The sequence below is a fragment of the Pseudopodoces humilis genome, chromosome 18 (assembly GCF_049639895.1).
Source record: "Pseudopodoces humilis isolate 2021_Gansu_Grassland_sample_001 chromosome 18, ASM4963989v1, whole genome shotgun sequence".
In the NCBI taxonomy this organism is placed as follows: domain Eukaryota; kingdom Metazoa; phylum Chordata; class Aves; order Passeriformes; family Paridae; genus Pseudopodoces; species Pseudopodoces humilis.
The window spans coordinates 4,749,866-4,774,481 of NC_142217.1; the positions used below are offsets into that span (position 1 = coordinate 4,749,866).

At 46.3% G+C, this 24,616-nt stretch overlaps 2 protein-coding genes across 11 annotated transcripts in view; one reads left to right on the forward strand and one right to left on the reverse strand.

Moving 5' to 3' along the window:
* NPRL3 (NPR3 like, GATOR1 complex subunit) overlaps positions 1-6,131 on the forward strand; it is a 41,106-nt gene extending 34,975 nt beyond the window's left edge. For 5 of the 7 annotated variants that reach the window (XM_005522854.3, XM_005522853.3, XM_014252712.2 and 2 more), the window contains 2 exons: positions 458-650; positions 5,429-6,131. In XM_005522854.3, coding sequence (XP_005522911.1) covers positions 458-650; positions 5,429-5,594 — 359 coding nt within the window. In that variant the 3' untranslated portion in view covers positions 5,595-6,131. Of the gene's footprint in view, positions 1-457; positions 651-2,344; positions 4,154-5,428 lie in introns of those variants that run through there. The other 2 variants (XM_088063969.1, XM_088063970.1) reach the window with 2 other exon arrangements.
* Positions 6,132-7,937: 1,806 nt separating this feature from the next.
* MPG (N-methylpurine DNA glycosylase) lies at positions 7,938-21,492 on the reverse strand. 4 transcript variants are annotated; one of them, XM_088064352.1, is made up of 6 exons: positions 21,412-21,479; positions 21,017-21,117; positions 17,376-17,514; positions 16,564-16,789; positions 13,333-13,537; positions 7,938-8,458 (listed from the first exon to the last, which is right to left on the reverse strand). In XM_088064352.1, the coding sequence occupies exons 4-6, from the start codon at positions 16,783-16,785 to the stop codon at positions 8,064-8,066; spliced, it is 822 nt and encodes a 273-aa protein (XP_087920478.1). In that variant the 5' UTR covers positions 16,786-16,789; positions 17,376-17,514; positions 21,017-21,117; positions 21,412-21,479; the 3' UTR covers positions 7,938-8,063. The 4 variants fall into 4 exon arrangements, with proteins under 4 accessions (XP_087920478.1, XP_014107984.1, XP_005522913.1 ...); XM_014252509.2 differs by having other exon boundaries at positions 17,376-17,517; XM_005522856.3 differs by lacking the exon at positions 21,017-21,117 and having other exon boundaries at positions 21,412-21,492.
* Between the last annotated feature and the right edge of the window lie 3,124 nt (positions 21,493-24,616).

Here is a 24,616-nt window from a genome sequence, read left to right on the forward strand (position 1 = left end):
GCAGAAGTCTTGGAACTTGAGTCAGATGAGTCTGTGATCTGCTTTTTCTGGCTCTCTCACAAGAGGATATTGCTTCTTGGCCTCTCTGCCTGCTCCCACCTTCTGTGCTGTTAGGCTTTTCATGTTACCACTTCACGGTATTCCAGCACAGCTGTCTGGGAATTCTCTTTTCAAATGCTTTTTATGGCCTGTTTATGGTCTCCAGAAATACAATTTTTGACACAAATTGATGACTCTGTTGAAAAATTTGAATTTCCCGTTGAGAAAATTGCTGTGTTGTCATATGACTAATTGCAGATTCATGGAGTACTTGGAGAGCCACTTTCTCTGCTCTCCAGAGAAGAGGGATTAGTTGGAAAGGCTGCACAAAAATAGCCTGAATTGATAAACTTCACATCTTTATGCTGAGGAATATAAAAACTCAGTGTGTATATGTGTCTCTCTCTTGCCCTGATAGCCAGTAGTGATGACATGACTCTGACAAGCCCTAGCATGGATAATTCCAGTGCTGAACTGATACCTGGTGGAGACTCACCCCTAAATAAGAGGATGACAGAGAATCTCCTGGCAAGCCTGCTGGAACATGAGCGGGAAGCCATCCTGAATGTCCCAGCTGCCCAGAATCCGGAAGATCTCCGCATGTTTGCAAGGTGAGCAGTGCAGGATGCAGTCATTGTTTCTTATCCTCCCTGCTTTATGGAAGGATTGGTGTGCAGTCTGAGCAAATCCTGTTAGCCTGGGGATTTGGAGGAGAAATTCTTTTGTCTTTGCTCCTGTATTTCATCTGTAATACAAACTAATATTTGTGGCACAAGAACACGTGGTAACAAAGAGTCCTGGGCGTGTGAAGGAGTGTCAGGGGGTATGGTTGGACTTCACTGTTTGTCTGCCAGTTTTCCTTGTCCACACATGGCAGACACAAAACTGCATTAGCCTAAAAGAACACTGTAAGCAGGCAAGGCAGAGACCCAGTGATGCTGACGCTTCCATTTTGTGTCCATTGGTATTTCCAAGCCAGCTCTCCTTAATTTTACGGTTTGTAAACTCCATGGAAACATGAGACACAGAGCCAGCCTGAATACTTTCACAGAGTGTCCCAAGGTGTCTTTGGCAGTGATGAGAGCTCACTGCTTAGGTCAGTTAAGCTAAAGGCATTAGGGTGTGTGATCAGTGGCACACGTTTTGTTGTTATAAATTTGCACTCAACAAAACCAGGCACTCTGTGGTTCTACACGTGGTGAAAGCAGAATGACTTCCAGAGCAGCCATCTGGGAAGAAGGGAGGGGGGGAAATACTTTTTCTTCCCAAGGGTTTCAAAACTCATTGGAATCACTGGAATGCAACTTTCACTGATTTTTGTACTTGTGGAGAAGAAAACCACCTGAGGCAAGGACTGCAGCTGTTCCATATTCTGGATTCAGTCGGTAATCCCCTGAAAACCTGGTTCTTGCCCTAGGATGGATACAGGCAAGTAGCCCAGGGAAGCTGTAGTAGCAGAAAGATGCTTTCCTTGTCTGTGGCAGAGTACAGCTCAGGGACTTTGACAGAGCTCTCAAAACATGTGGGTAGTTACTGTTCTCTGAATTATTTGTCTTCTTCATCTTCTGCAGCTCTTCAGAGAATATGCTCTGACTGGGAGGCAACATTGGCCACTTGAGAACTCTGAAGTGTTTTTTTCTTTATTACCAGCTAAGTCATTACAAAACCACTGAGAAAGAAAAGTAACAACAAAATCATATTTAATATCTTAAGACAGAATTTGTGGGGGACTCCTTGGACCAGTTCAGTGGTGATGCTGGTGATGCCAGATTCTTAGTTATCCTAGTGAGAGGAAAGGATATTGTGATTGCTCCTCTCTCATACCCTCAGCTGGGTAAAAGATCCATTTGGAAGCTTTGGAATTGCAGATGCAAGAAATTACTCTGATTTCTTTGTGAAACCAGTTGAGTGATGTTTATTGTGCAGTTTGCTCCTGCCCCAGGTTCTTTTGCAGATCCCCAGGCCTTACCAGGTCAGAATTTCCAGTCTACTACAGATTGAATTGGCAAATGCAGGGTGCTCTGAGGCACAAGTGAGGAACAAACAGATTAACAGTAAATAAACAATAAACAGATGGGTCCTGTGGGCAGATGCTGCAGTCTACATGTAGGAATGTTCATGCCAGACCCTCTTGGTTACTGCTGGTTTTATGAGACACCACAACTTGTAGGTTGTGGTGTATTTTCTCTCTTTTTGTGTCATAACCATCAGATATGAGTGAGTAAATCTCTTGCTCTCAGTAAAAGAGAAAAAACCATGCTGAAGCTGCCTGAAGGAGCTGATCTCCCTCATTACCCTCATGCAGGTACTGCTCCAGCCCTGCTCCAGCCCTGCTCTGCTCTCACAGCTGCCTCCAGAGCAAAGTGCTATAAATGCACCACCAGTGCCCTAAATATCCTGTGGAATTTGTCCTTCCCAGGATGCTGTGTCCACACAGAGGGATGGGCTATTTCCAGCACAGAGTGCTGGTGCCTGTCCAGGGCTCTGCACAGCCTGTGTTTGAAGGCAGAAACCTTAAGGGGAAGTAAGGAATTACTAAATCTTGGCTCCAGCGTTGGCTGCATTAACCCTCGTAACACTGAATTGGAATTTAAATCCAAGTTCTTTCCTAAGGTGCAACTAAAAGAAGGTGGGTATGTCCTTCCAGGAGCAAGCTTGAGAAGGAGACAAGTTCTTTTTGAGCTAGGTCCTGAGTAATGTACACTAAGCCTTCCTCACTGCACATTAAGCAGTGCTTTTGAAGCCTGAAAAAGTTGGAGGCTGCACCCATGGCTTCTCTCCCAAGCCATGGGTGTGGAGCTGCTTTCAGGGCTTATTTGGGTGAGAGATTCTGAGACTGGGAGGTGAGATCCTTCCCTCCACTGACAAAAGCTTGTGGACAGTTCTGCTCTGGTTTCAAGCAGTGCTGTGGCAGGGATGTCTCCTTAGCCAGAAATAAGCTAATTCTGTTTCAATTGCTAGTCTGAGAGAATCCTTTTCTTTTTAGTGTGTGGGAACACTCTGGTGCTGTTAGAGGGGCAGCTCTTGCAACCTGAGGAGGGGAAAACAGTGATGAGCAATGGAAAGCAATGATCTTCCATCGCTGCACCTGGATGTGCACATGTCAGCAGACACACCTGTGCAGCTTCAGAGGGACTCAAACACGGTATCACTGCCCCAGGAAGTGCCATCTCATGCTGATTGTGTTCATAAATGTTCATTGCCCAAAAAGATGGAGGCAGTGCCCACCTTCTCTGGAGCTGTGAGTCCTGAGGACAGCCTTGTAGATTCTAGTTGGACTTTTGGGAAAACCTCCTCCCCGGGAGTGTGGTGCAGCCCAGGACAGATTGGCCAAGCATGTGGAGGGATCTCCATCTCTGAAGGGTTGGGAAAAGCTCCACAGCATTAGCAATAGTCCTGCTGGAGCACACTGCTTGGCTACACTTTGGGGGTGTCTTCCAGCTGGCTTTTTTGTGATATTCTTTAATATCCTCTCTAGCTTTTACTGGAGTGGAAAATATTTAGTCTTGACCAGTTACAAATCCAGACTCTTTCTGAATATAAGATGGATTTATTTATTGGCAAACTGCTCAGTCTGTGCTGCTGTGGAAAGCCCAGGCTGTGCCATTTGCATGGAAGAGAGCTGAGGCAGGGTATGAGCACATGGGCACAAGAGCCTGGCATAGGGAAGGGAATCCCCAGAATCACTTTGTGAACTGTGAGATGAGTTGTGAGATACAAATGTTTTGTTCATATCTGCGGGAACGGTCTGGCTTTGACACACCCAAGAACTGGCACTGTCCCTGTGAGCGACCACTTCTCGGTGCTCACGGTTGCCAATGGCCATGGGGAGGTGGCCAAGGAGCCCCAGGCCAATACCCAGTGGGAGACAGTGCAAAAGGCAGATGTACAGCCCAGGTGTGGAGAGACTGGAGCTTGTCTCTGTTGTTTGCTGCAGGTACAGAGGCACAGTTGTGTTCTCAATAGTGGTGCCAGCTCGAGATCTGGCAGAGGAACAGCAGGAGGGAGCTGGCAGTGAGCTGGGGCTGCCCAGCCTGGGGCTGCCAGTGAGGCTCCTGCTCTGAGCCCACAGAGCTCGTGGGGGAGAGGAGGGACATGGCAAGTTGGGAAGCAGAGAAACACCAGTGGCACTGGGCTGCCTCCATCACAGTGGAACCTTGTTACACGGTGACTCCTTTCCTGTGAGGCTGGTGGGTGACAGGAGCACCCACCCTGAGCAGCAACCCTGCAGGGGAAGCAGGAGCCACTCCATCCTCCAAAACAGGCCAGAGTGCCCAAGTGGCTCTTGAGTGTATTTTGAGGGCTGTTCCTGCATGGGGGCTGTGTGAATGGATTGGAAAACAGATCATGTCATCTGCACTCATTTTTATGGTCAGTTGGCACGAAGCTGCAGATGGGTAATGGAACATGAGCAAAGGCTGCTGGAGCACAGAGTGTGATGTGGAACAGTGTGGAGGCACAGCTGGCTGTGGAGCTGGGAAGGGACTCTGGCCTTGGGGCCTTCACAGGGTGGGGAGTATTTGAGTCACACGTGGAGCATGGCTGTGACATTTGGGAGGGTGTTGAGACAAGAGACTGAGCAGCGAACTCAGGCCTCATGTGGGGGGCTGGCTCAGAGGGAACTCTGGGGTGGGGCCACTGGGGACTTCTGCTGTTTGTCGTGGGCCCTGCTGTGATTGACTGTGCAGGGCCAAGGTTTTCTGATGGCTGTAGCATGTTGGTGGCCAGCAAAGGGGTATGTGTGCTGTCTTTGTTTAAAGAGAATAGGGAATTTAAGAAGCCAGCATGGTTTGAGCTTGGGCTTCAGGGGATTTTTAACTCCCACAGCTTCTCTCTGGTGCCTACCACCAAAATTTCCATCTCCCTGTTGTGACTGCTCCACCCAACCCAAGCTGGCCAAACCCTGAGTGCAGGACCTGTAGTTACAAAGCCCCTTGGGCTGCTGTGAGGGAAAATTGCTCTTAATTCTAAAAGGTAGTGCAGGTACCCAGGCCCCTGATGCAGAGCTGTGACAAAGGGCAGTTACAGGCTTAGCCAAGAGAGCACAGAATAAATCTGCCATGTCCTGACTTCTCAAGGCTTGTTGGCACTTGAGTTTGCTCACATTCTGAAATTAACTAAGTTGAAAATTGACAGTCCTGGGAAATGCCTCAGACTGAGAAACCTCTTGATCCAAGGAGGACCTTGGCAAAGTGCCACAGTGGATGAGTCCCATCCTTTTCCAGGGGATTTCTGTACTAGGCGTGATATAATTCCCTTTTCATGCAGATGAGGGACAAAACCCAAACAACCTTCTGCTTTGCATCCCATGGGAGAGGAGACCTTGGGGGTGGTACTGTGTGTTTGAGCAGCTTTTGGCCCATGTGCTCCCTTGCTCTGCTCCCTGCAGGCTGCTGCACTACTTCCGAGGCCGGCACCACCTGGAGGAGATCATGTACAATGAGAACATGCGGCGCTCCCAGCTGCTGATGCTGTTTGACAAGTTCCGCAGCGTGCTGGTGGTCACCAGCCACGAGGACCCCGTCATCTCAGTGTTCCAGTCACTGCTGAAGTGACTCTGCTGGCACAGGAGGGAGGAGCCTGCTGAGAGTCTAAAGGATGACTAAAAACTGAAGGAGGTGGTTTCAGTTCCTTCTTGCTGTGTGACATGCAGCAGCGGTTGTGCCCCTCGATACCTCGATGTCCCAGCTGCTCCCTGAGGCTCCGGGACCTGCTGCAGGACAGCACGTGCTTGCTCAGCCTGGATTCCTGCCCTGCCATGTTCACAGCCCTTCCCTGGCCCTGCTGCTCCCCAGGGATTGTCAGAGTGGGACAAGAGGGTTCTGCTGTGGTGCTGCTGGCAGAACATCACCTTTTGGGGGACACTGGTGCCCTGGGAGTGCTTCCTCTGCTCTCCAGCATGACTGCTGGGACACTCAGCCAGGAGAGGCTGGCCCCAGGGCACAGCATGCATGGCCCTGCCCCGGGGCTCAGGGGAGCTGGCCTGGCTCTGAGGGAAATGACCCTGGGCACCCAGGAATTGTTTGATCTCACAGCATCGAGGACAGAGGTGGGAAGGCAAAGTATCACAAGTAAATGAAATTGTGAATGAATGACTCAGTGTCACAGCTCATTATTTCCTCACCCCAATACCCTTATTCCCAAGTGCCTGTTGGAGCAGGGCTGTCACCAAGCAGCCTCTGTGCTCCTGTGTTTCCATGTTTCCCAGTTTGTGCCTGGGGGTGGGAGCTTGGTTGTTGAGCAGAACTGAAAGGTGCTGGCCAAGCTGCAAGTTCAGGGACATGTTCCATCCAGAGGCTGCTGCTGAGGGCACTCGGGCTTGTCCCCCAGGGCTGGTTTTGTCCCTCCAGTTCCCCTCCCACAAGCATGGCTGTGGCTGCAGGGAACCAGACAGGGATCCTGGCCTGGGTTAAAGCTATCCAGCAGGAAAATGAGATACAGGGCTGTGTTTCCTGCTCTGGTTTGGACTGCTCCTCCAGCCATGCCAGGGCCAGAGGAGGTGACAGCCCTGGGACATGCCAGGACCTGGGGACAGCAGGAGCTTATGCCAGCTCACCCCTGCCTGTGTGTGAGGTCACTGTCCCCCACAGCTGCTTGTGCTCTGTGCTGCACACCCAGGGGAAGAGAGGGGGAACTTTACCTCCATGGTGGTGTGGCTCCTCGGGGTTTGTTGTTTAAGATTGTCAGGTGCCCTCTGAAGACCGTCCCTTACACCACACACGACAGCTGGAGCTTTCCCAGAGCTGCAGGCTCTCAGCAGCTTCAGTTGCCCATACAAACTGGGTGAAACTGGGACCTTTAGCTGACTTACCTCCCCCTTCTATGGGGAGCTACTCTGTAACAGCTTCTTTGGGGTGCCTTCAGCGAGTCTGGCCCTGCAGCTGCAACAGGGATGGTAGAGAAGAGCAAAAAACCACATCTGACCTAAAAATCAGATAAACATCACTGTAGGCCCTGTCTCAACCAGCCCCAGCACCTGAGCATCAAGGTGAGTTACTGCAATCAGAAAAAAGGCTGCCCAGAAGGGGCTAAACCAAATTATTTCATGGGATGGGGACAAGAATATTTAAAAACTTGAGCTTTTTTATTGTTTGTGAACCTTAAGGTGGGCGTGGAAGTGGGGGGTGTATCCCTGTCACCCACCCAGCGTGGCTGCAGTCCTGCAGGTCCTGCCCTGAATCCTGGAGGTCTTTCCTCTCTGTACCTCAAGTCAGGCTGCTGCATCAGTGCTTCCTCTGTGGGGGGGTTCACACAGTGCCAAGTTCTGAACTGGTTTCAAAAACAGCTGGGAAAGTGAACAAAACCCATTCTTGTTCTGTCTTGTCTTCTGGACATTAGAGATAAGTAGATGTTGGAAGGGGTCTCTGCTCAAAGGAAAAGTGTTAGCTCAGGTCACTCAGGACCTGTCTGTGGAGGTGTGAATGGCCCACAGCTTCTCTGGGGCCCTGTTCCAGTGTTTGACCATTCTGTAGGGAAATTTTTTTTCCATAAGAGCTAATGAAAACTTCCTGTTTTCCAGCTGGGGGCCCGTTGCCTCTCATCCTGTCTGACAGCAGCCTGGCTCTGTCTTCTCTACCCCCTCCCCTGAGGTAGCTGCAGACAACAATAAGATCCTCCCTTTACATCCTTCTTTCCCAGCTCCCATCCTTTCAGTCTGTTCTGCTGCCACCCCATTTTTTGGCTATTTCCCTGCAGCAATCAAGCACTGGCCACTGCTGGGGGCTGAAGCTCTGGGAGCAGCCCAGAGCTGTGATCCTTCTCTCACCCACCCTAATTAAGTCTGGATCTGTTGGCAAGGGAGAAAGTGGCCTTCAGTGTCCAAAGTGTCCAAAACCAGTCTCAGTTCTGGCTGGGCGGCCCAGGCTAGTCTCCTGCAAATAAAACTCCACCTTGCCCCATTCATTGTGACAAAGTACATTTATTGTTAAAAACCCCCCAAGCCCCTCTATCTGCCATGATGCAGCCTGAGGCCATTGTACAGAGCATAGCTCAAGTCCTGGTCCCTGGGACACATTCAAGACTAGTCAGCTGCCAGGGGAGTGTCCCCTTGCCGCCATCTCTCTCTCAATTTTCTTGTCTACAACACTCACAAATCTGTTTCCTCGTAAATAAAACCTGAGTGGTTTCTGTGCCCACTCTCCCCTGTTGCCAATGCCAATCCTGGTGGTGGCCACCACGTCCTGCTCCCCCGGCGGGTCCTGTCCAGGCACCATCCAGATGGCAGCATCCTGAGTCAGGTCCCTTTGGTCAAAAGTCTTGTCGATGCCAAACGCCTGGCAGAGCTTGGAGGGCCCATTGCAGAGCTGCCAGTCCTTGAGCAGCCTGGTGGGTGCTTTCCTGGAGGCCCTGCGCAGCTCCCTCATGGCATCCAAGCCCTGCAAAGGTTCCAAGGAACGCAGCAGCACTGCAGCCCCTTCTCCTGTGCAGAACGAGCTGGGTGTTAGTATGGGGTTGTTTTTTGGGAATGCCTCACCTTTCAGCCCACTGCCGGCAGCACTTCAGCTCTAAGCCTGTGGCTAAGCCCAGTGGAGGAGGGAATGGCCTGAGGCACCCAACCATGGGGCCTGTCCTTTGCTCCAAGGGCACTCCCTTCCCTCCTCCAAATCTCCAGTGTCCTGTAACTCTGTGCCCTTCATTCTGCAGTGCTGACTTGCTCTTCCCAGCTCCGCCTGATGTTGCTAAGTCTGGCTGCTGCTCCAAGGCTTGCCAGAGGGCAAGAGCTTTTTCTTATGTCAGCACAATGTTCAGGAATAAATGTACATCTGGTTCAGTTTTGGCAGAGGTATCCAAAGCTGCTCCCAAACCCAGTGGATTTCTAATAAACTCTGATTACAGGAACTCCAGCTAACAAAGGAGAGGAGGAATGAGAGTGGATGCTGCCAGCAGAAAGAGGCAGCTTGCAGAGGGAAGCAGGACAAAGAGAAACCTGGGAAGGAGCTGCAGGCACTGGGAGCAGGCACTGCTGAGGGAGCCTGGGCTGGTACCAATCCAAACTCCCTCTGGAGGTGTAACAGGTGGGATGAGCACGGCCTTGGGTCACTGCACAGCTCTAGCAGTGTGATTTGGATGTGCCAGGGAAGCTCTCCCAAGGCAGGGACCTGGGGAGGACAGGGCTGCACAGTCTGGCTGTGGGATGCACAGCCCTGGGAGCACCACTTAGCAGAGAGGACCTTTCTATGACAGAGACTGAACAAAATGGACAAATTATTTTCTCAAATGGGATTTGCCACCCTGTCAGAAGCCTGAGGTCTCCTGCCCTCCCAGCTGCTGCAGTCAGATGACAGTGAAACAAAGACACAGCTCAGAGCAGACATTCCCTGTCTGACAAGGAAGCATTTCCCTGGTGTTTTCCAGTGGCCAGCAGGGAGGTCTTCTCCTGCTCCTGAGTGGGTGAGGAGAGCACTGGCACAGGGCCTGTGTACAGCCCCACACAGAGCTCCCCTTGTGCTGGCTGCCCTCCTGCCAGCATCTGTGCTGTGCTGCTCCCCAAGAATCCCCTCTCCAGCCTCAAACATCTGGATGCTCATGCCTGGCAAAGGCTTTTTTTGTAGGCACTGGCAGATCCCTAAGGACCTGCGATTTCCCAAAATAGAATCCCTCTCATGTTTTGTACAAATCCCACACTAAATTACCCCTCTGGGCTCCCAGTGAGGTCCTGGCTCTCTGAGGTGTGCCAGCTGCCCCCACTACAGCTCGGTGAAATCAACAGCCTGAATTCCAACAGCTGTCAGCAATCTGTTCCCAGGCACTCCCATCTCCAAGGAGAGGGGGATTGATGCTAATCTGGCAGCCAAAAGCCACTTCCCTGGCCTAACACTGATTTAGAGCTCAAAGGTCATTTTAGAGTTTTAAGAACATGTTCCATGTCCTAATTCTGCTTTTTATCAATGCACGAAGAAATATCCTTCTCATCATGTTGCTGCCTCCCTTGCCAGGAACAACTGTGGGATTCTGAGCAATCACTCATTACACTACTTGCTTTCATCCATCTCAAATGCAAGTGGAAACTGTGGTCACACTTGAATTGAATCGAGTCCTTGGGAGTTCACATGAAGAGAGACGAGCACTTCATGTGGAAACTGCAGGTGCTCCCAGAGCAGCACAGAGCCCAGCCAGGGGTACTGGGAATTTCTGTCTCTGGCTGCTTTTTCTGCATTTCCACCTGGAAGTTTCCAGGTTCTTCCTTGCTGTGTGCAACACACACCCCACTCTGCCCAAAAAGTAGCCTTGGGAAGAGGTGGAGGCAGCAGGCAGGACAAGAGTGCAGGGATACCATAATGAGCTACTGCCTTCTTCCCCTCACACCTTTGGGTCCTCCCATGCAAACTTCCACATTAGAAATTTAATTTTAATTTCCAAAGAGTAGCTGAATCCTTTTGTCTCAACTCCAGAGCACTTCAGCCTGACTTCATCCCCCTCCCAGCCTGCAGCAGTTCACTCTCAAGGGTACCTGGGATCAGCATCTTCCCAGTGTGCACACACCAGCAGCAGCAGGGCCAGCTGGGAATGTGAGATTTATCTCCCCTGCCAAGAGTCACTCTGTATGATGAGCAGCATTCAGGGCTAAAAGCTGGGATCTAACAACACTACAGAGGACAATTCTCTCCCTGAGCAGCCAGAAATCATAACATGGCAGTGAAGTCCCACAGCACAGCTTCCTGCTCCTTCCCCAAAACAGCTCCAGCTCCCAGGCTTGGAAACAGCTCTTGGCCACTGGAGAGAAGAGAATTTTCTCCTCCATTCACCTACCTGACTCAGTGCTCCTCAACACCCCCTTCAAAATCCTACTCTAGGTGCTGAAAGTTAGGGAGAAGTCCCTGCAGTGTGACCCTGGGCTGAGCATCTCTGGGCTCTCGATTGTACAGTCTATTCCTTCAGTTCTGGCAGCAAAACACAGTCCTCAGCAAATTCCAGAGAAATGGATCACAGCTAAGTGAAAGAGAAGCATGACTGGCATTTATCCTCTTCCTGAGGCAAGGGAAGCCCCACATGTCTCTTAACTCTAGGAAGAGCTCTTAGTACTGAGATAATTGTGCTGCTCAGGATGTACTGTAGGATTCATGCACACTAAAAGACTCTGGCTTTTAAAAATTTTAATTTTTAAAATTTAAATTTATTTAAAAAAATTTTTTTTTATAAGCTCTTCTCTACCACCCATGATTTCTCCAAATGTAGTGCTGCCTGCTGTGGCTTCAGGCACTTGCAGCATTTCACTCAGTGATGGGAAGACCTCTCAGAGTAAAATTCCCCATGATGATGTGCACAAAGAATTCCCATTCCTCACTGACAAAGAACACTGGAGCCCTCCCATATCTCATTATGGTTTTATGAACACAGAGCTGTGGGTGACACACCCTTCCCACCCCTAAGTGATACTGGAGCCTGAACCCCAGCATAAACCAATGAACAGAGAAGGTTTATTCCACCTGGAGTCAGAGGCTGTGAGGTTGTGTATCAGAACAAAGGATCCCTAAAGAGCCAGAGCTCCACTGATTCAGAGGATACACTTGTCTCGGAGCTGTTTATCTTCAGAGTGTGGTCTGTGCTATGAATAAGGACCAAGCTATGCCACAAGAGATGTCGGTTTTGGTTTTTTTTTGCCAGGGTTCTTTGAGTTTTTTCACAGCCAGAGACAAAACAAAGTTTCCAAGATCTATCCTATATCCAGAAATGCTTTTGCCTTCTACCCAGGTGCTACCATGAAAATGACTCCCTCAATCCTTCCCTCAGACTAAACAACAGCAGAATTAAACAACTCCTTCTCCCTCTAACTGAAGAAAAACAACTCAGGTGTGATTCTTCCCCATATTCTTTCTTTCAACATTCCTGCACATGAGCAAATACACAGAAGGAGCAGCTCCTGTTTTGTAGCTGCCATCAGTGATGCACAGTGTGCACAGCCATGGTATTGAGTGCAGTGCTCTGACAAAGCTGGCAGTGACAGCTCTGCCTGGTGTCACTCGTGTAACATGATGGGGAGGAAGTTTGTAACAAAAAAATCCAATGAATTCCAACACCACAGGGAGCCCTTTAACTGCTTTACTACAAAACAAAACACAGGTATATAAATAAAAATTTCCCAAATTGTGTATTTCAAAGAAATCTTTCTAGAATTCAAAGGCTAAACTTTTTTAAAATAAAAAGTATTAATCTTAGTATTTCAAACATGGGGAATCCCATCCTGACAAATGAACCGTGTGCTTTCATTATCTGAACATATTTGGCAGAGCCAATGTAATGAAGTTCACATGTGTTCATCCACCAGACTCCAGACCCCCATTTGAAAGTCAGGCTCTTCCCCAAGACTATAACCTGGCACTGTCTTTTCTGCTTGGTTTCTGTCCAAAGGCCAAAACCTGAGCATTAATGGTCACAGTTACAGTTGTTTTCCATTTAGGAATACAAAGGCCTTTTAACATTTATCACTGAAATAGTGAAAAAGAAAGTAAATTGGGTTTGAGATTTTTTTCTAACAGCAAGTAGTTACCTAGGAAACACTTGCTGCCATTTCAAGGTGTGTAATTAAACAACAGCTCCATTGCAAGGCACATACTGTCATTCTTAAAGGAAAGGAAAAAAGAAGAAATTCTCAGTAATGCTTGTTAAGAGTCTTGAAATATGGACGGACAGTTTCAGTAAATTCCAAAATAATTTAATTAGAGCTTGATTATTTTTTCTTGAGAACTATTGGAGATTCTGTAACAATCTGGGTATTTTGATTTTGATTGGGTGTGTTTTTTTGCTTTTAGATACAGCTAGACAGCTAAAATGCTCCTACTAACTCCTTGCTAAAGCTTAGGACATCTCAGACGTTTTGTTTTCCCCAACATTTCCTTAAGCCTCAGAAGATAAAGGTAAGAGACAAAGGAGTTTCCTGCCATGGCAACAGACACCAAGATTTAGGCTGTCACTAATGATTCCAAATTTTTCTCTACATCACCACTTTTGAGGAACAAGGTTCACTGAATCACATGACTGAAGCAGCAGTCCAGGTAATCAAAACTGAAAGCTCCATCCTATCCAGATTCTCCCTCATTTCTCAAAATTTGTGTGCCTGAACAGCTCTCAGCTGGTATAAACTGGGCAGCTAGAGATGGGCCCTGCCTGCTGTGCTGTGTCCACAGGTATACCCTGATCGCAGTGGCAAAGCCCAGGCCCCATGGGATGATGATGCCAGCAAGTCACTGACACCACAGAGCCCACAGAGAGCACATAAGTGACTTGCAGCACCACTGCAGCTTGAAATGTCAGCCCCATCCTGCTGGCATTGCATCTCTCTCAGCCTCAGCTTACCTTGGCTGGAAACATTCATGCAGAAATAAATCCCGTAGATCTGATACACATACAGAGTTCCTGGTTTCATGAACATTGCTGCATTCCGCTGTGTTTGCTTCCCACCTTTTGAGTGGGAAGCTTCATCTTCCCCACCCAGATAAGCTTCTGTTTCAACAATCCTGCCCCAGAGCTCTCTGCCATCAGGAAGTTTGCGAACTAAAATCTGAAAGAGAGGTCAGAGTGCATCAGTTACCAGCCCTCAGTACAAAATAACCACAGCAAGAGCTGTGGAAACACAGAATTGGGAAAGATAGGACCTGATGGTACTAAAGCCTCTCCAGTTAGCCTGTAGTTAGTCTGTAAGCTAACACCAACTTTTTCAGCTTCCAGTGCTCAGGACACAGTCCAGTTCCAGGAGTTCCTACCTGTCACTCATCCCACAAAATGCCTGGAGTGTCTGGATAAAGCAGTATTAAAAAGAATCAATTTATGATCCTACATATACTAAAGCCCACAGAGTTGCTTTTGTGGTTATTTTCTGTATTCTCCACTCCAATCCATCAGGTTTAAGGCAAAAATCACCGCTGACAACAACCTTGAAGCATCATGAATGTATAATCTTTAGATCAGAAGAAATATGACAGTGGCACAATTAAATAACTGCTATGATTAGACAGTTTCTCTCCCTAGAGATGTTTCAAACAAGTCCCAGTCCCAAATAACAGAGATAATCAGCTCTAGAGAGAGCATCAATGCTATTTGAGTATTTTCTGCAGCACAGAGAAGAGGCAGTGTGGGAGAGCTGGGAATTGGCTTCAGGCAAACAACAGAACTTTGTTATTACAGTGTGTTCTTGCTGCTGGTACCTCCTTAAATAAAACAAAGCAGATGCAGGGGAAACAAAACACGACAGTCAAAAGATTCTCTTTAAAAATAAAACAACCACTGAACTTTGTACAAAGGAATTTGTGGTTTGACCTGATTTCTAAACTTTGTGCTTTACTTAATGTGTATGAAATACTGCAGCAGGGTCTTGTTTGGGCACCAGCTATCTGTTTAATTATAACACTTTAATTATGCAGCTGTTCAAAAATGACCTTGAGAAAACCAAGCTTAATTCCTAACAGATGTTTGTGCTGGATTGCTAATGCAGATATTGATCTGATCCATAATGGATGCTCCAGGAGTTGGTTTCCAAAGCTGCAGCTCCGGTACACCACAGTTTCCCTACAGCACTTGTCAAACTGTTGAAAATAATCTGTTTATTATTTTTTATGAAAAAAAAAAGCACTGGTGTTCAGCAAGTGCCTGGGAACGCCCCAAAACCAGACCCATGTGGCCACATGTCTCCCTCAGTATGATGAAATGCAATGATTAGGTTACGGGTTTAAAAGCATCCAGGCATTTCCCTGTCTTCAGACACACCAAATATTCTTTTGAATAAAAAAGTTTGAAAACGGTGATCATTCCCAACACCTCAAAGTAAGCCACTTCATAAAGGTTATTTTTCTCATTGAGGCTGTATCTTGATGTTCTGGCAGTTCCCTCTGAAAGGCCATTTACTGCATGTATCTTTTTTGTTTCCAAGAACTCAGGTATCACGAAGGTAAGCAAGATTAATATACCAGTTGTCTCCAAAGTTTGGTAGAATGAAGGTAATGAAGGAAACACTAAACTACCTTTGTGAGAGAATAGGCTGGGTCATGGGAGACTGGGGGTTGTACTTTAAAGAAAATGTAAAATTAAGACAGAAATCACATGGTTTGGAATACTAGGCCTAAGTAGGAAAAATACAGAATTAGGACTCAAAAATCATCTGCCTGGAATAACTAAATGCATGAGGGTGATGGAGCCATTACGACAACAAAAATGTATCAGTAATGGGAGAATTCAGGCATCCTCAGATGTCAACCACCAGGACATGTGCAGTATTTTCTTAGACACCATGAAATGTGCAGAGCAAGAATTCAGGAACCTCATGAGAAAAGACTCACTTCTCAGATCTGGAGCAAAACACAAAGTCTTTTCCTAAGACTTATTCCTGAAAAACAACTTAGTATCATGACTGTGAAGGATAAAGTTCAGTGTCTTTTCACAAGCACTGAAGTCCAAAAATAATCTATCAGAGTCCTGCCTACCAGTAAAAAGAGGAAACTACGTAAAGTGAGGGAGGTTGTTGGGAAGAACTTTAGAGGCAGCCAAAGGTTAAGGCCTGAAAGGCAAGCCTCTAGCAGGATGTCTGCAAAGATAGCAGCACATGTGGAGTATCACAGAGAGGTGAAGGCAGACCAGAAAGAAACTCAGCAGGGCTGAAAAGCAGAGCAAAGGCGTCACTTACAAGCAAGATATCCTTAGAAAATAAAAAAAGGCTGGATGCAGCAAAACAAGCCAAAACCAACAGCTTGTGGAACAAATTCCTGAAGTTATCTAAAGCCATGAGAACCCAGAGAGTCTGCTCACCCTGCGGACAATAAGGGTATAAAAAAGACTCAGAGAAGATAAGACCATAGCAGTGAAATGGAACACACATTTTACAGCTGAGTTTAGAAGGTCCCGGACTGGAAACTGAGGGAACTCCCTCCCCTGGAAACAGACAGAGTTTTCTGAAGGACTCACTAAGCAGAAGAGTGAATCTCTACCACTCTGATTTCCAAAGGCTCTCAGCAATGTTTAAAGACTCCTCAAAGTTTAGGCAATGGCCTAAGGGAGAAGTCCTCGAATGAACAGGTAATGACTTGGAAACTCAGAAACAAAAGATAGGAATAGCAGTATTTGGAGTGAAGAGAGCTTAACTGTGAACTGTGCAATCCTTAGCATAACAAGACAGTAAAATGGAGGCAAAGATGTTGCTGACTGCAGAGCATTACTTTCCACTGGGCTAAACAAGAAACAAAAAAAAAAGTAAAGCAATTGCTGAAAGGAAAATAATGGGCCTGAAATAGCCTTCAAACCACAAGCAGCTAAGCACATTTTAGTAAATAGAAAAAGGGAGGAAAACTCCACAAAAAAAAAACTTAATTAAAAATGTGACAGACTAAACCTGAAAAATTACTCCTCTGACTTCATCTAGAATAGATTCGGCTACCGGTCTTTAAATTCCACTGCACTTAGCAAGAGAAGGAATGAGAGCTGTATTCCTAAAATAGCCAAGCCTGGGAGTCAAATGGCAAAGAAAGAATTTCATCCTTTTACACTAAGTTATTGGCTAGCACATGCTCCAGTACAAGAATCTCGGTTCTCATGTCCTACCTGTCCCAGAAATGACTTGGCCAGACTAACACAGGGCTGGTTGAAAAAATCTTCTTGTAGCTGAGGAGAAGTTTTTTTCTCTATCACAAAATATTTGCTGCTTTTTGGAGAAGGATCTGTTCCAGGTGTAGTGTTCAGCTGCTCCACGGCATCGATCTGAGGGAAGCTGGTGTTGTTTTGAAGAGCACTTAATTGAGCCAACAGCTTTCTTTTTCTTGGCATAGCTCTAGAAAATAGATAGAAGTATAATTAGGATTATAAAGCTTATTTGAAAGCAACTCATTTCCACAAACTTCTGTTTTAACACATCTCCCCACAACAATGGACCTGAAAGCTATTGACTACACAGACAACCTATGAAAACTGCAGCAGCAGGTGACAGATTTAGCTGTGTTTGTACCAGGCTGGGCAAATATTGGGCTCTACTGATGAATAAACAGATTGAGTATTCATCTTTTAATGACTGCAGATAAAAGCAACTGTGCTCCACTAAGCATTGAAAATAAGTTTGCTGTCAGGTTAGAAAATTCAGAAAGTGAAAGCAGAGATGAACTAGTAGTATTGTACTTTTTACCTAGAGCTAATGTAATCTTTTAAGCAGACAGAAACAACAGAAAACAAACACTTCAGAAATTGTGCTGCCACAGAAAGCCCACAGAAGTTGTGTATCAACCATTTTCAAAGGTAATGTAACAGGATCAGAATTTAAACCTCCACAGGAAATTTAGAGCTGCCTTATTCCCAGTCACAAACTCGTTTATTATGCTGCAGAAGTGTTTGTGTTAGAATCTCCCCAAAATGATTCAACTTACCAGGAAGATTCAACCCACTGCTCCAGCCCACAGCATGGACCAGAGGCAACTACATCACACGTTCTTCTGGTTTGTCACCACGCTCTTATGTGAGCTCCAGAAAGCTGGTGTTATGTCTTCAGTGCTGCAGTCCTTATACCTGCTGAACAGACACAAGCATTTATTCACTGGATAAAGTGCTTTGAAACAGGCCAAGAGATTCTGGAGATCTGACAGAGTTGTGATGCCAAGAGTGCACCATTAGATCAAACTGCAGAATAATTTGCAGTTTTCTGTTGGTCCAGAAAAAGCCCATTTCCCAGTGCTGAAGATGGTCTTTAGCCTTTGTTATTCAGTGGGGAATGCACTTTTCCTATACTGAATACACAGAAAGCTGAAATAAAACTTTTTAAATGCTCCTGTTGGCACTAAATTTAGAAAGTGTCAGCCTCAAGAAAAGGACTTTTACAAGAGAATGCAAAGACACCTGTTCTACATTGAACCACATGTAGATGTAAGGGTTCAACATCATAAAGATGTAGAAATGGAGAAAGAATCCTATACACAGCTGAACCTGCAAGCAGGTATATACATAAGTAATTAGCTGTTTCCACTAATTTTTTACATATCATCAGCTTTTAAAAATTACTACAAAAACTTTCAATATCAAAACCAATCTTTATTTTGGTCTGCTGATTATCACAATGAAGTTCCATCAGCAACAATTTCTTCTCCCTACAGTGAAACAAATTCAGCATTGCTACAATCTGAATCACCAGTGCCAATTCCCCAACAGTGTTATGTTTCACTTCAGAAAAATCCAGACATACAAAAATAGGCAGGAAAAAAAAATCAAATCACATTGGCATGACTGGCAGAGAAGTAGGATGGTTTTATTTTTTTTCATGAATACCTAATTCTTTATTGCAAAAATTTGATGGTGTCAGAGACTTGCCATAGAACCACCAGCTCCATGCCAGGTACTCTGCTCTGAATTGTGGCTCTTACCTGGTGGGAATTCTGAAAAATTTTGTCAGAACTCACTAGCTGCCTCAGACAAAACTGTCTGGTGGCCTTGGCAAATGACTCCTGTCTAGGAGAAAGTGCTGCAGGAAGGAAAGGCCAGAGGAGGAACACTTCACCATTTCAGACTGACCCTCTGAAACACTCAGTCAAGGCAGCACTTCCCACTGAAGACAACACCTCCAGACTTCTCTGACACTTTTAACTGGAACTTCCAGCTCATCAGCCACACATAAAGACATGCTGCAAACATGGCTGACTCGAGTGGAGCATTAACTCATTTGGTAATTTGTGCTCTTATGGAATGCGACACCAGAAACAGGATCTGAGCTGCCTGGCACCTACTGCACTTCCAATTAAATCATTCCTAAAAGCTGCAAGTGCTCTTATTGACATGTTACAGCAGCAGCCTCAGGGCACTTGTAACTTCATTGCTATGGGCTGATTCTTGACACATCTCAGCATCTTCAACAGAAACAGCAGCAGGAAATTGCCTTCCAGCCAGGAGAAATGGGTCATGTACAGAAACATGAGGGCAGAGTGAGGGGCTACAACACCAGTTTAGAAACCCAGAAAAAAAAACATTCCACCCTCTGTCTCCCTGCTTGTTCACAGTAAGATCTGAAACACAAAGCTTTATGCCTCAAAGCCCATCTACACTTTCTGGAAAATATGTTGCTTGTAAATACAAATCTCTTCTTCCCAAGTAAAAACACATTGTAGAAGGTAACACATACCACAGATCCAAGCTCTGTGTATTTGGGAAGCAAAAGGCACAACCTCTTCTGTAAGTCTACATACAAATTCTGCAGCTCTTCATTTCTATCTAGATTTTCCTGCTTGTATAATAAACAAATTCTACTCCTGGGCCTCAAATAATGAGCCGTGTGTTTAATCACTTTTTACTAATCCTGTTGTAACCAAATTAACTACAAGTTACTAAGTACATCTGGGAAACACATACAAAAAAAAAGGTATGGAAGTCAGAAAAAGAAGATCAAGAGCTGAATCAGCACAAGAGCCCAGAGTGTTCAGGGCTTCTGGGCTAATCTCAGGCAAGTGGTTCAGAAGCCTGCAAGCCAGAATTGGGAGAGACACTGCAAATCTGTGTAAAATCCAGCTCAGCAGCAGATACACCCTGTAGTCAAAGCACAACAAAGTCTAGAGAGGATTCTTTAATCCTTCTAAAAAGACTGCATTTGCAGACATTTCCTTAGGTATTTAATGAGTTTTCATGAAAAAAAAAAAAACAGAAAAAGAAAAAAATAAAAATCCCACAAGCAATTTGCATGTACTTTTGGCTCCCAGGTCCAGATACCTGCAAAACCTTCCTCAGGTACATCAATTTTTCTGACAGAATAAAGAAGAGTACATAAAACACTGGAGAGACAGTTCCTCACAGCAATTCCCAGTTGTACAGATTTTAAGTGGAAATACATGCTAGGTCAATGCTGGGTCAGACCAAAGGATACCTCTCCCTGTATCCGGCTCTCCAGCCCAGGTCAAGAGCAGGAGCCTGGGGAAGAACAGAATAAACATCCAGTGCTCCTCCACACATCCTCCATGTCTCTGGACTGGAACCTTCTGATCCAGGCAGTCTTCCCTAGGCCTCAGTAACAGTAGTCAAAGGGAGACCTTACCAGGGAAGAAAACTTCACAGAATTCGCTATTACTGCTCCAAAAATTCATTTTGTGTGGGGAATCTGCACTGCTTCCCACCCATATTAATCAGTTTACACCTGCAATTCACCACCCTCAGCCTCTTCTTTATCACTTTAAATAAGGCAAAGCCAGCTGGAAACATTGATTTTCCATGTCATCTACAAACCATCCCTGCAGCACCCCAACGGTGACCTCCAGCCACCAGGAGAGCTTCCCATTTACTCACATCCTCTTTCCTATCTCTGCAACAACTGTGTATTTATGACAGGGGAACTCCCTTATTATGCCCAAGGCAGCTCAGGTAAAGGGCTCCTGTATAAAACCTTTCTGAAATCTGAGTACAGACTATGAGCCAGACCTCAACATGCTTATTTAGACCTGCAGAAAATTCCAGCACTTTTTTTAAGGTATGACTTTTAAGCCACATTCATTTTCCCCCCTACTTATGCAGCCATCCAATAATCCTACCTTGCTACATTTTCTATTAATTCACATGTTAATGGTCAAACTTCCAGGTCTGCAGTCCTTGGATTTCCCCATGAATCCTCTTTAAAAATTCGTCAGACATTTGCTGCTGAAAACCATCACTAGCAACACTGTCCTTGGGGGCTGCATCTGATTTGATAGTTTATTCCTGCCTGTTTCTGCCAGTTTGGCAACTTATTCCTGCCGGTTATTACTGTCTTTTTGTTCCATAACCTTTTAAACAGACATTTTAAGGCAGATCCTTCAGTGAGTTCTCAGCATGAATTACGTCTCTCTGCCTTTCCTGTCTAGTCTACCTTATTAATAATCAGAAGTAATAATGGATAGTTTTTTGGACAAGTGTGAGAAGCGGGAAAAAGAAACCTTGAAAAAAGAGTGCAGTCATGAGCTAATATAACCATAAATATAGTCAATTTCTCCACAGACAGATTCTGACAGCACATGCAATCCTAATACCTAAAATATATGCTAAAAGGAATCCTTTTATTCACCTTACTAAGTGCTGGGGATCTCATTTCCTTGCAATTCAAATCCTCCAGACTCCCTACCGGGCATCTTGAGCTTTTTTTGGGATGAAACTTAACTCATGCTTCTGTAAAGATCAAAGAAGGTAACAACGAGCAATGACGAAAAACAAACAGAAGCCTTCACAGCACAATTACGCTCCGTTTTGGCTGAGGACACTCGTGATTTGGAGCGGAATCCAGGGCCGCAGCGAGGGGCGTGCCCGGCAGTGCTGGGCAAGGCCGGCCGGGCCCCCTCGGGCTCTGCCGGCGCCGTGGCCGCAGCCGAGCCCCGGGAATCCGAGCTCCCTCCTCCGCCCGCCCCGGCCATTCCCGGCCGATCCCGGTCGCTCCCGGCCATTCCCGGGCTCCCCCTCACGCACCTGCCGGGCCCGTTCCCGCCGCGGGCGGGGCGCGCGCAGCCCCTGCCGAGGCCCCGCGGAAGCCCCGCAGCTGCCGTGAGGGGCGGGCCGGGGGTGGGAGGGGCGCGGCCGTGAGGGGGAAGAGCCGCCGGTAGCGCGGCGTTCGCAGCGGCGGCAGTTTGCAGCTTCTTCCTCAGCGGTGTCTCGTCGTGGGTGTTGTTTTCTGGAGCACAGACCCTCTGTAAAACCAGCGTTTGAACTCTCGCTGGTTTTCAGCATCCACTCCTCGGTCTTTGATGTTAATCATTAATTCATCAATACAAAGGCTAAGAGAATTGGGGGTGTTCCGCCTGGGTTAGAGAAGGCACACGGAGACCTTAGAGCCCCTTCCAGTGGCTAAAGGGCCTTCAAGAGAGCTGGAGAGTTGGATAAGGGCCTGGATTGACAGGACAAGGGGGAATGGCTTCAAACTGACAGAGGGGGACTTTGGGAAAGAATTGTTCCCTGTGAGGGTGCTGAGGCACTGGCACGCGGTGCCCACAGAGCTGTGGCTCTGGATCCCTGGAAGTGTCCAAGGCCAGGTTGGACAGGAACTGAGATAATGTGAGGTGCCCCTGCCTATTTCAGGAGGTGGAACTGAGTGATCTTTAAGGTCCCTTCCAACCCAAAGTACTTTGCAATTCTTGTCCAAAATGGCATGAACACACATTCTGATGAACAATGCATGATCACAAGCTGGTTATATGGAGAGCTACATTAATTACTCCCTCAGTTCTCCAAACAAGTATCTGGCCTGCAGGAAAAAAATCTTGGCTTCAGCTTTTATCCAGATGGAGCATATGGTCAAAATGGGGTCAAAATATGATTTTTCCTCACAACATTCTGGGGACATGCAGCTGGGGCCATTGATCCATAAACAAGTGCTTGCACAAAGGGTATGAGGGAAAGTCTGATGGATCCAAGTGGATTTATTCCCATTTGTGTAATAAAATAGACCAGGATAGCACCAGCTAGGGTCCAGTGATGCAGAGAATATGCAATTACTGTCTTTACCCCTTTTGTGAATTTGGAAGGGAGAAGGATAAACTACTGACTATAATTTTAGGGGACATTGACAGCTTTGGAGGTGCAGCCAGGAGTATGAATAGCCACAGTTTCTTATGGAGACAGAAATAGGAACCAATTCATTTGACCATGGATTCATACTCAAATGTGAGTAGGGCAGATGAAAAACTCTGACATTCCTGTAAACCATGAATGAAGCCCAGAATTTCCAAATGTTACTATTCAAGTTTAATAAGAATGTGTAAAAAAATACCCAAACAAACTGTGAATGGAGCAAACACAGAGTCTGTTACACAATATTCATTCTTTTTGACCGTGAAAAAACAGCTGATAGACTTTGGAACCCAAAGCAACTTCAAGAAGGCATTGAAAAGCCCTTAAATCATTGTAAAGTATGATAGCTTTGCTACTGTAATGGTGTTAAAAAAAAGAAGGGAAGGAAACATGAATAAATCATAAAGGTATTGATACTGGAGATCTCTGTATGATGTTTTAGTTAAAATAGCTAAAAATGAGCTCACAAGAGAGGAATCCCTGGAGGGATGTTACCTGCTGGCTGCACAGATGTGTTTAGCTCTAGTCTGAAACGAGCCATTTGTGTATTAGCAAAGACAACAATCATTTAAAAATGATTAATAATGTTGACTGAGTGTCTTTGAAAGAGCATCTCGGACTTCCTGACTTGCATGGTTCACGTCCCAGCTTTAATGTGGTATTAATATAAACGAGGAAGACCAAGAAAGTGCGTGAAAAGGAAGATAACCAAACACTGAACTGATCTTTCAGCAAATTATGAAACTTAAAGGAGAAATTGAGCAAGAATGAGAGCTGTGGGAAGGATTTCCTGGGGTCAGACTAGTTCAGCTCTGCAGACTTTTCCCCTGTGGGAGTCTGTGGGACAGGCACTCTCAGGAATGCTGGCTTCTTTGGCAGCAGATCTATTTCATGCCCAAAGGAAGTATTTAAAGCTTTTAGCACCTGAGGAATGCAAATTGCTCCAAGCGACAGCATATGCCATGTTCTTCATTTGTCCAATAACTTCACTGTTACAGAATCAATGCCTAAAATAGCCTCCTGTAAAAGCAGATCTGTTTGAGAAGATTAAAGTTCCCTTCCCTGTGGGGCAAAAACTTTTTAATGTGAGAGGAATGACTTGGAATCTGCAGTTAGAAAATCTGGCTGGTGGAGACCCTGGGGTCTGTGGCACAATGGCTTCATACAGCGCGCCAGGCTTTTCTTGGAGCAAAAACTGTTTGCAGAGTGGCTCCCAACAGCTCCCAGGCTGTGCAGAGCCCTGACTTATCATCCTTTTACAGCCAGGACAGCAGAGCAATGTGGAAACAGGACAAAGCAGTAGGGGCAGATTTTCAAGTTTTCTCTTTGTAAGGTGCCAAATGAAGCTTCAGTGGTGTCTGCTGAAAACCTCCTCTGTCCCGTTAGGAAGAGACAAGGAATTCCCCACCGGCCATCGCCTGGACACTTCACGTGGCCACGCTGCTCTTGCCAGCAGCGTGGGACAGCTGCAACACTTCATGAGCCAACTCTTGAAGAATTCCCATGGATGAAAGCACTCCAAACAGCACACGGTTTTTATGACATTCCCTCCTGGCCTCTCCTGACATCCAGTCTTGGCTGCTGCTTCCTACTTATCCGCAACTGCCAGTGTGTCTTATCCAGAGCTATTTCCAACCAGCATCTGAGGTACATACATCACTCCAATTAGTACCAGAACAAACCCACTGCTAGAAGGGAGAGGTGCTCATAGTTACTTTGGTATCTCCCACACCCAAGCTGAGCCACAGGTCAAATGTCCAGTTCTGTAAACCAAGCCCATTCAATTCATTATGTAAGCAGATGCGTGTGTATTATCCTAAATTTGGGGATATCCTTGGTAGGTACTGGTCCACTCGCTTTGCACTCAGGGTGCAAGGAATCCTTCCAAGTGTACTGCAAACAATGGGAAAACTCAGTAAAGCAACACAGCTTCTGGGAGCCTCAGCTCTGGACCAGAGGGGGCAGGCATGTTCTATTTAGTAACCTATTAATGGATTCTACAGGGCCTTATTTGTTTGTTTGTTTTGTGTGAAAGACATTTTTGTTCTCTGACAAGACAGAAGTAGTTGGCTTCACAGGATTGCTCAATGCAGAGAAACAAATAGAT

Excerpts from the sequence above, each read along its gene's own strand:
- MPG (XM_005522856.3), bottom strand. The coding sequence starts at position 16,785 with ATGCCAAGAAAAAGAAAGCTGTTGGCTCAATTAAGTGCTCTTCAAAAC. Across the intron at positions 13,538-16,563 it reads CCAAGTCATTTCTGGGACAG|ATTTTAGTTCGCAAACTTCC; the intron begins GTAGGACATGAG and ends CCTCTCTTTCAG. Across the intron at positions 8,459-13,332 it reads CATGAATGTTTCCAGCCAAG|GAGAAGGGGCTGCAGTGCTG; the intron begins GTAAGCTGAGGC and ends CGTTCTGCACAG.